Below are 10,962 nucleotides of genomic sequence, written 5' to 3' on the forward strand. Positions count from 1 at the left end.
CCTGCGTTTCGTTAGACTAGTTTCGTTATACGACGTATCGTTAGTGAGCGTCCACACACACAATTTCATCGTAAAACTATCTCGAAACGGTATCACTATCGCGAAACGGTATAGCTAATCACGGAAAATGTTGTGTGTGGACTCTAAAATCCACCTGTATATTGCAAACTATGTTACCAACAGCTCAAATCAAAACAGTTATATAGTAACCTTAAATTACCCATACATTGAGCCAATCTGTGAAGAAGAAAAAAAAGAAAAAGTTAATTTCAATTGATGTTGGAAGGTATTGGTATAGACAACTACCAAAAAAAGTAAGGAGGTTTTCTTTTCTTTTCTTTTTTTTTTATTGGGGGGGGGGGGGATATTTCAGCAACAACATATGGTATATAGATGATCTAGGTGAAAAAAATGCACATAATTACAACAAAAGATGATACACAATAAGTATTGACCCATGGACCAAATCCTTACCTCCGAAATGTGGTCAAAGGTAAAACAAATAGACGTTTTATCACTAAAATGTCATATAAGAAACAGTTAAATTACCATATTATATTAAAAAAAAAAAAAAATCAAAGAGGCTAATTTCAACTTAAGTGGCGAGAAAGGGAGTTATTATTTAATTCAAAAGCAGAGAGGGAGGGCAAATTTCCTTTCTGAGGGTCAAAGGTCATTGACCTGCACTAAAACACTATTAAATTGGATCTCAGCAACAAAATATGGTATATAGATGAACTTGGTGTCAAAATGGACATGATCACGGTAATGCAGTTTTTGTGTGCCCCCCCCCCCCTTCCAAAGGTTTTTGCTCATTACGCCACTGCCCCTGGAATTTGAGCCCCCTGGAACGTTTGCCCCCCCCCCCCCCCCCCCCCCCCTCCCCTCAAATCCCAAACTGCTTCCGGCGCGCCTGGATGGCAAGCCACAATATCACTGTACGCCAAACAAAAGATGATGTTGACACGCTGATTGTTAGGTCTGCAATGGAATTGGTCGTAAGTGTTAATTCCCTAGTTGTTGCTGTCGCCTAAGACACTAATATTTTGATACTGCTCTACTATCGTAGGCCTATCCAAAGTACTGATTATTATTAACAAGCAGACTTCAATGGTCTTTACGACATCTTTAGCATAGACATCGGAGACAAAGAAAAGTTCCTCTTCAAGTATGGCTGGTCTTGAAACGATCCTATTTCGTGCACTCATGGACACACCTGCCAGTGTCATTACTGCATTCAGAGACGGCGCTCCAGGGGGGGGGGGGGGGGGGGGGGAGGGGTACTTTTTCAAGTACCTCAAAAATGCCCGTTTTTACATAGGAAAAATGCCCCTTTTACTTTGACAAGTGCCCCTATTTTTTGTTTAAAGTGACCCTTCCCCTTTCCACCTCTGATAAATGCCCCTTTTATTTTGACATGTATCCCTTTTTCCTCCGACAAGTTCCCATTTTCCTTTGCAATTAGGGTCCATTTTCCACTCTTATAAGTACCCTTTTTAATCTCTAGTAAGTGCCCATTTTCAGGTACAAGAAGCGCCCATTTTCTCTTTTGATAAGCGCGCCCTTCACCTCTGATAATTTCCCTATTCAAATCTGAGAGGGGCCCCTTTTACATTGACAAGTGCCCCTTTTCCTTTGTAAGAAATCCCCCTTCCCCTTTTAATTATTACCACTTTTTAATTCGGATAAGCGCACCTTATATTTTCATATGTGGCCCCCTTTCCTTTCTAATAAGTGCCCCTTTTTCATTATGATAAGTGCCCCCAGTAAGAAAGAGCCCCTTCCCCTTTTCATAAATGCCCCTTTTCACAAATGCCCCTTTTTTAGCTATGAAAATAGTCCCTTTTCATTCTCATAAGTGCTCCTTTTCATCTCTGGTAAATGACATTATTAAATTCTGAGAGATACTCGTATTACTTTGTCAAGTGCCTCTTTTCCTCTTGATAAGTTCTCTTTTCATCTCTAATAACTGCACCTTTTATTTTAAAAAGGTGCCCCTTTTCTTTCCTAATAATTGCTTTTTTCCTTCTTATAAGTGCCCCTTCCCCTTCTCATAATTACCCCCCTTTTAATTTCAGATAAGAGCCCCGTTTATTCTAATAATGTGCCTCTTTTCCTTTTTAATAAGAGTCACTTCCCCCTTCTCATAATATCCCACTTTCACCTCCGATAAATGCCCTTATTAAAATTTGATCAGTGCCCCTTTTCTTTCAACAAACATACATTTTCCTTTATTATTAGTGCCCCTTTTTCATTCTCATAAGTTCCCCTTTTCAGATGCGATAAGTGTCCCTTTTCACCTCTGATAATTACCCTTTTAACGATGATACGTGCCCCTTTTTCTTTCTTATAAGGAACCTATCCCTCTTTTTATAAATGCCTATTTTCGCTTCTTATAAACGCCCCTATCTTTTCCGTCGACAAATGCCCATTTCCCATTCTTATAAGTGCCTTTTTCATCCCTGGTGATTGCCCCTTTTAAGGTGTAAGAAGTGCCCAATTTTCGCTTCTTATAATCACCCGTTGTACTTTGACGCGTCCTCCTTTTCTTTTATAATAAGTGTCATCCTTTCGATAAGTGTCCCCTTTTCCTCGCATCATTTAACGTGCCCTTAATTTCAAGCGACTAAGAGCAATATCCCCCAAAGCTCGCTCGCTGTGCTCGCTCGTATCTATAGATGTTAAATTATGTTATGTACCAAAGTTCCCCTCAGTCTTCTGTAATGAAAATGTGATTATAACCCCATCAGAATGGGATTTCTTATCTTTATAAGATGTAATTTATTGGCACTGCGTACTCACAAACGTAATTTTTGTCCTCGCTCGCTTTGCTCGCTCGCAAATGAATGTTCAGACCATCACACCCAACTGCAAGGTATGATGCTTAAGCAATATCTTATACGATGTATAAAGAGTATAATATTGAAATCATCCACGATAATGTAATCACAATACTAGGGTATATACCAATGTTTAAACAAATGTTATTTTTGCTTTGAGGCTTCACTTTGTAGGTGCCCTTTTGTGTTGTTCCCCCCCCCCACCCCCCACTTTAAAAGTCGCTCCGCCGCCACGAGTGACACTTTAACCGACTCCACTATAAGTTTCGCTATATAAAGTTCAAGAAGCAGGCAGCCAAGGGCAAAATCGAACCTGACCGCCTTCCACCAACGGAAGATGCAACAGCTCAACATTGCTTTCGTGTCCATCTCCAAGTTTTGATATGAAGCATCTTGACACCTTTATTTTGTATCCCAAATGAACAGGATAGGAGTTAGATTGGAAGAGAAAACTCAGACCAAAGATGCTGTATGCTGGTATCGCGCCAGACAACCTTCTGGGTGGAATTTGTTTCAACTGCAAAGAAGGGGAGAGGCAGTGTCAAAAAATGAAATGCAGCTGCATGGAAGCTGGCAAGTCATGCGTAATGCATTTACAGTTTGATGTGGACATTGTCCCAATGGAACAGATAGCATAGATGCTGAACAAGTTATTGGTAGCGATGAAGAGGAAACAGACTAAGTAGTATTAGTTTACATTGTGTTGCGTTAGTTACTGTAAGTTCTAAGGTGTGAGTAGTATTCTGCAAATTGTTGATTATAAATGCACATAACTTTTAAAACACAAATTAGTTAGAACAAGTTATTGGTAGCGATGAAGAGGAAACAGACTAAGTACTATTAGTTTACATTGTGTTGCGTTAGTTACTGTAAGTTCTAAGGTGTGAGTAGTATTCTGCAAATTGTTGATTATAAATGCACATAACTTTAAAAACACAAACTATTTGACACTAAAAAAACTTTTACCCCCTCCCCTGCTCATTCTTTACCAATAATCTAGTATTTTTTTTGGTAAAGAATCCATTTAATATTTGGTTTGTCTCCTAGTATAATTATGTGCATTTTGACACCAAGATCATTGAGACCTATGTCAAACATGCTGTTGCTGTGATACAATTTACTGCGTTTTAGTGCAGGAGCAATGACCTTTAATCCCCAAAATGAAAATTCTCCCTCCCCCTCTGCTCTTGGAATGAATAAAAATCCACCAAATGTCATCTTCTTTTGTAATCCTGTGCACTTTGACACCAAGATTATGTAAACCATATTTTGTTGCTGAAATACAATTTTCAGTCATTTAGGCAGAGGTCAATGACTTTTGACCTCTTTAAAAAAAAAATTCCCTAACCTCTAGCCTTCTTTCTTGTTGGTAGTTGTCCATACCAATACCTTCCCAAATCAATTTAAATTAGCTTATTTCAATTTGTCACAACTAATAGTAATGCTAAAGGATATGGGATCAAAGCCAGAAGGTCTGCTCACTTCTTATTCAGGAGTGAGGAGGCGACACCAAGTAGATTCCTTAGACTAATATTAACTAAATCATATTTTCATGCCAAAGAGCAAATTTATTGGACGCTCCCTCTGATTTTAAGTGGTAACCGTTATTTAAAAAAATGTGAAAATGTGTGTATTATAATAAAATCTTTCGAATAAACAAGGTGGGCTTAGTTTGTGTGGAAGTGGCAGGCAAACCAATCTTATCTAACTTCGGCCCTCCGCTTAACCCGTGTAGTTCAGCAAAACACAAGCTACCAATCGAAATGACCAAAATAGTCCAAAACCGTGCGAGTTCATCCAATGGGATTTTGATATGTTTACTTGTCTGGGGGTGAGTTGTCCTATGGGGTAGTTGTCCTGGGGGTAATCCTCCTAGAGAATGGTTGCCCTAAGGGGTAGTTGTCCAAGGGGGTAGTTGTCCTAGGGGGGTACTTGTCTGGGGTGGTTATCCGGGGATGGCAACCACCCTCTAGGACGACTACCCCCAGGACAACTACCCCGAATAACTATCCCATAGGACAACAACCTCCTGGACAGCTACTCCCAGACAACCAACCCCTATGATAGTTGTTCGGGAGTAGTTGTCCTAGAGGACGGTTGCCGTAGGGGTAGGTGTCCGGGGATAGACTTCCGGGGTGGATATTGAGGGGCTAGGTGTCCTAGAACCATGGGATACTGTTCTATTCTTTGGATGCGGGTACGCTAAATTTGCGGCCATTAGCTTTGCTGCAATTCATGAAATGGTAAAAAGAGAAGGGTACATGGAAAAGAGAAAATAAGGACGAGATGGGTTATGGAAATGTAAAGCAACATTAAAGGAAAACGGGGCCTTATGTCATAAAAGTTGTTATCAATAGCAAGTTTCAATAACTTGTATAAGATTTTGGAATCATGGCATCTAAATGGCTAGGAGCAAATTTGCTATAAGAAATCTCTCTCCCTCCCACTTTCCCGCTTTCTCTCTCTCTCTCTCTCGCTCTCCCCTCTCTTTCTCTTTCTTGCTCTTTCTCTCTCTCCCTCTCTTTCTCTCTCGTTTTTTTTCTCACTCACTCCCTTCTTTCTCTCTTACCTTCCCCCTCTCTCTCTCTCTCTCTCTCTCTCTCCCTTTCACTCTTTCGCTCCTTTAATCATTCCCATCTTTCCTTTTCTCTCGCTCTCTGTCTTACTCTTCCTCTCTCTTGCTCTCCCCCTCTCCCCTACTTCACTATCTCTCCTTCAGTCCCTTCTCTTTCTCCCTTTCTCTCCTTTCTCTCTATCGCACAGAACATCGACATCCTCAGGGGAAACGAGATCCATATAAACATAATATAGACCTATATAAATAAATAAAGTTTGTGTAGACTTCATTATGTTCTCAGCGGTCATTTATCGATAAATTAGTTCATTCTGTGCTTCTGCGTAATCATTCAGGACAAACTTAATTACAATATATGCAAAAACACTACTTAATACATGGAACAGATTATGTTCGTTTGAACAAGAAGTTCTTGGTTTGAAATATTTTATCTTTGAGTGCGTTCGCGCGCTCTCTCACAACGGAATTTACCGTTCCTCACTAGCTCTAAGGGTCTGTATTCATGCGTGACTTTTTAGTATTAGGGACTGCTACGTGTGACTTCCTTTAAAGGGACTGTGACTACTACGTGTGACTTCCTTTAAAGGAACTGTGTTAGCTACGTGTGACGTCCTTTTAATGCAATATGACGTTCTTGTAAAGCACTGTCAGTGCCTTAAAATGAAGTCACATGTAGCAGTCTACTATGTCGACTTGCAAATCTAAAAGTCCCTTTTATAGCTAGCGTATGAGCGGGCGCGGATAGGTCGCTAAGACGTACGAATAGAGAACAGTCCAGACAGTGAACTACTTTTATAGCCCAAAGTGACCGTTGGCGGATGGTTATTTTGGCATTTTCTAGTTTTCGCACAACATAGAAGGTTCTAATAATGGAATTTCTAATTACAATAACAATGTTGTGCAATTGTCTTTAAAAGAGTACAATACCATCTAAATCAATATCACATTAATCAGAATTTGAGGGATATTGGCATCAACTGAGTGGGGGCGGTTTGGTCTTTATTTAACATCCGTATTTATTTATTTTTCTTTGTTTATTTCTTTTGTTTTTATTGTACTTATTGCAATTATATTTATACGTCCAAGTTGGCTAGTGTGTTGAAGCTAATTCTTGCGATACGGTTGATTTGACCTATGGGGAACCTTTGCCATGCAGTGATTTAGAAGGTGAGAGGTACGTAGCAGAAGTAGGATTTCTCTTCGTTGCAGTCGTAGTCATTCCACTCCTCCCTGGTAATGTCACTGCTACCAGAGTTACGGGGAGACACACAATCTTCTCCCCTGTTGTCGTTAGGTGCGCCGCTCTGCCAATGAGTGTAGGTCACACTAGTCCCATCACTCCACCTAAATGAGCCTTCGTAGCTCCTGTCATTAAAACCAATCCAATAGGCCTGCATACGCGAGGGAAGAAACGGAATGATTATATGCAAATTAAGTAGCCATTAACAAAAGTATAGTAATATTTAATTTTTGTTTATTAAAGAAACAACATCTCAACATCAGTTCCAGTCAAATCTCCAAGATCGAAAAAGAAAAGAAAGTGATTCCTTATTGTCGGCTATTCTATACCTTAAATCTTTAGTGGGCTTACTGCATGCCTCATTCAACCATATCAAATTTCATTATGTTAAGGGATGTTTTAAAAGCACTAGAAAATTAAGCCCCTAAAACACTTCTGCTATCGAGAAAAATTAAATATACAAATTTACCGGTGTTCCCGGTAAATTTTGATAAATTTCAAATAGCGCATACGGCCGTACAATGGCAGCCGCGACCATGAAAATCTCAGAATATGTGGTTTTAATATATAATTTCCAAACGGGAATAGCTAATCGGTCGATACTAGTCAAGAAACATTGTTTTACAGCTTAAGTAATATCTTGAACTTGATGGGGAGCTATACAACATATAGAGTTTATCATTTACAATTTCATAACTTTAAACTAGATTTCAACCACGACAACGATCACTGAATATTGTAGGATAGCATAAACTTCCAATATATTCATTTGAACCAAATTCATGACCCAATACCAAAACTTTGTATTAACTTTAATATAATTATTAAGAAAACAATTATCGTCAACGCCATTTTTCTTGCTTTTCATTCGAGATGATGAAAATAATTTTATTCTGTTTCCTATAAAGTTGGAATGGTGTGTAAGTGTGTGTGTAATTTGGTTTTACAGACGTGTACCAATTAGAGATGATTGTTTACGTCTGGGGACCGACTTTTAGCGTCACCATCCGAAAGACGTGACTCAGTTTCGAACCTGCGTCTTTGGCTGAATCAGTTTGTAGCTTTCATTGTTAGCTGGATTACAAGCGCACGCCACAACGCCCAGTTGTGTTATTTGTGTTTTATCGGATAGCCTTGGTTTGAAAAAATTTGGGGGATCATTTTTTGTTGCCCGAAATGTGTTCACATTTTTTGGGGGGACAAACAACATTTTACAAAACAATTGTGAGGACAAAGATACGTCGAGATCATTCGGGAACAAATCATATCTTTCAAAATTATAAAAATAATCAAAAAAAAAATGTTGGGGGGAGAAAAAAATGTGTCATTAGTGACATAAAAACCTCGAGAGGGCGACATGCATTAATTAAAAATATTGATTTCACCGGCTGGTTAATATAACACTGGAAAGTGACCGACCAGGAAAATATAACAATTGTGAGGACAAAGATACGTCGAGATCATTCGGGAACAAATCATATCTTTCAAAATTATAAAAATAATCAACAAAAAAATGTTGGGGGGAGAAAAAAATGTGTCATTAGTGACATAAAAACCTCGAGAGGGCGACATGCATTAATTAAAAATATTGATTTCACCGGCTGGTTAATATAACACTGGAAAGTGACCGACCAGGAAAATATAACAATTACGACCCTCGCAATTGATATCACGTGACGAGCTCTAGACCAACCACATCTCGCTATCTGTCTAAGCTATCTAATATTTGTCTTACCTCTTTTTAAGAGATAGTGTAATCATATCATATATTTTGTATACATTTGAAACGATATAGATACTATCTTCTTCAAAAACCTATTAATTAATTTTGTGTTTTTGCGATTTGCATATTGCAACCAGATTAAAAACATACAAATAAAACAATAACAAACATTATAAGGAATGAACAATTACAATCAAGTCAAACACAGCTGAACTACATTGGATGTATCCTCTAATTGGTGCCTAACTCTCTCATATTGCTCCGGTTGTCTCATTTTCGCTAGCTGGAACATTGCCAGCACAAACCACTGACCTCTACCTCCTGGACGGATCATCGCCCATTCCATTTCACTATACGTTACGTACTAAAAGGCTGTATTGTCTGACCGTTCATGAATATTCATGTTTTTGCTTACCTCCGCAAAATGTTTGCTTTTACTAAATGGAAAAACTACGGTGGGGGTTGGATGAAATAGACATAATGAACAAAGCAGAATGGTTCCTTGATAATTCATGCTTCTTATCCTACGTGTGCTTGACCTATAATCTTAAAATCGCTTGGCAAACTGAGTCCAAAGTTCGACTTGTTTCACATGTGTATTATAGGCAATAGCGAGCTTGCAACCTATTTTGATCAAATTACGGTGGGTGAACTTTCAAAAGTCAATGGGACATGAGGGTTCCAATGAAAGAGCTAGTGATAACGTACGTCGGGGTGGATATGCTTTTCGTTTGAAAAAAAAAGGAATTTTAAACGATTTGGGGGGGGGGGTAAAATTCCATAGGCTAACATGTTAGGCTGCTTACTCTAACGATAGGGGGCGTTGTGAAATGAGACTAAACGGAGCAATATGCTCTCTCTTTTTATTTATTTTTTGTATTCGAAATTATATATGGCCACTCAATTCACCCTCCCCCATACAGCTACGAATACTCGTCTGCTCACCCTGTCTTTATCATCGGTGTAAGCCACATCGGTATAACTCTTCCAAAGGTCATAGACCTCTGCACTCTCCCCCGAGTTGTGGAAGCTCACTAGATGCGCCCCAAGCCCTCTGCATGCACTATCCGCACCGCTCCATGTTCTCTTGTAGGAGCTGTAGTGGTAGCAGCGGTCACCGACTCCCACGAACATGTCCGGACAGCATCCTTCGGTGAGGCATGCGATGGCGGCAATGAGGAACAGGCTGATGGTCACGTTGAAAGTCATGTTGCAAGCCTGTACTGGAGATACGAAGAGGAAGAGAAAGTGGGAGGGAGAAATATATATGTTTTATTGAAAGTTTACAGACACACCTTTTTAAATGACTTTAAATAAATGTGTTAGCATTAATTTTTTTCGAAGTGCGTAGAGCAATATTTTTTGTTTGGATTGTCTGTTTTTAATGAAAGATAGTCAGAGGAAGGGGAAAATAAAGGAAAAAAAGGGGGACCAGCAAAGAGAGGGAAAAACAAGCAGAGAGAGAGAGAGAGAGGGGTCGACATTTCTGCCATTTGGTCCAATTGCCATTTTGCATTTTGTTTTAATATATCAATGGTCTGATACCAAGTAGGTCCATAATCATCAAAATAAAACAAGGCTGCTACAACAAGAGATATCTACATTATTTGTCATTGTATCGTAAAAAACGTGTTAAATTCTGAAGTCATCAGGCAGTGGCAATTATGTTTATTTTTCGAAATTTAAATATTATATCTTTAAAACTCGAAAGCCTGGTTTTCATCAAAACTGCATTGTATGTTACTATGAGGGGGGAAAAATGCTAATCTTCAACAGTTATTTGAAAATGGGGCTATTTTCTTTGTCTACAATACAGATTATTGATTTTCATTTGATTTACTAAAAACGTAGGGGTACTTGTAATTGAGTTTTTACCGATCTTTGCCTTAAAACGGCAAATAATGTCATTGATAGCACCTCTCCTCCCTCCCCCAAAACCTCTACCTAGGCCTACTTACCTGAACGACACCATTTATATTAATTAACAAAGCTGTGTGTTGATACATACTCATACAATTCCGCAGGTTCTAAGACATTTTTCTGACTTATTTGTATACACAAGATCGATCACGTGATCTTACCTTACTCACGTGTTCTTACTTTACTGGGTGCAAGTATTGAAATTACTTTCAGAAAGCCTAACATTTAAATTGTATATATCAAGGAGAATCATATTCTCACAATCACATCATTAAACAGGTAAAGATATTATTTCTAACTTTAGAGGCAAGACTATTTAAAACAAAATAATTTTGTAACAGGAACACGATGGTAACTTCTTTTTCTATGTTTCAATAATATCATGTATAATTTATATCCTATGGACAAATCATGTTCCGATCATGTACGTCATTGATTGTCATGTTCGCACATTTCAATATAGGTGACGCACAAGTCTACCGACATTGCTACCGTGTTGGCGGTAATTCTTAGCGGTAATTAAAGATTGCCATTTGAGAGCATTTTCAATGTTGAAAGTGGAATAGTGTATAAATTATGTAATAATACAATATATACAAGTACTAATACAACAACTGGGTATATTATCAACAATCCATCAAATCTATGATGATTCTGTGGCTAA

At 38.6% G+C, this 10,962-nt stretch overlaps 1 protein-coding gene across 1 annotated transcript; it reads right to left on the reverse strand.

The window, feature by feature from the left end:
- Positions 1-5,686: 5,686 nt before the first annotated feature.
- On the reverse strand, positions 5,687-9,587 carry LOC584456 (echinoidin). Its single transcript, XM_011679057.1, has 2 exons — positions 9,324-9,587; positions 5,687-6,806 (listed from the first exon to the last, which is right to left on the reverse strand). The coding sequence occupies exons 1-2, from the start codon at positions 9,585-9,587 to the stop codon at positions 6,576-6,578; spliced, it is 495 nt and encodes a 164-aa protein (XP_011677359.1). The 3' UTR covers positions 5,687-6,575.
- Positions 9,588-10,962: the final 1,375 nt, after the last annotated feature.

The sequence above is a fragment of the Strongylocentrotus purpuratus genome, unplaced genomic scaffold, assembly GCF_000002235.5.
Source record: "Strongylocentrotus purpuratus isolate Spur 01 unplaced genomic scaffold, Spur_5.0 spur5_scaffold_20, whole genome shotgun sequence".
Taxonomy (NCBI): domain Eukaryota; kingdom Metazoa; phylum Echinodermata; class Echinoidea; order Camarodonta; family Strongylocentrotidae; genus Strongylocentrotus; species Strongylocentrotus purpuratus.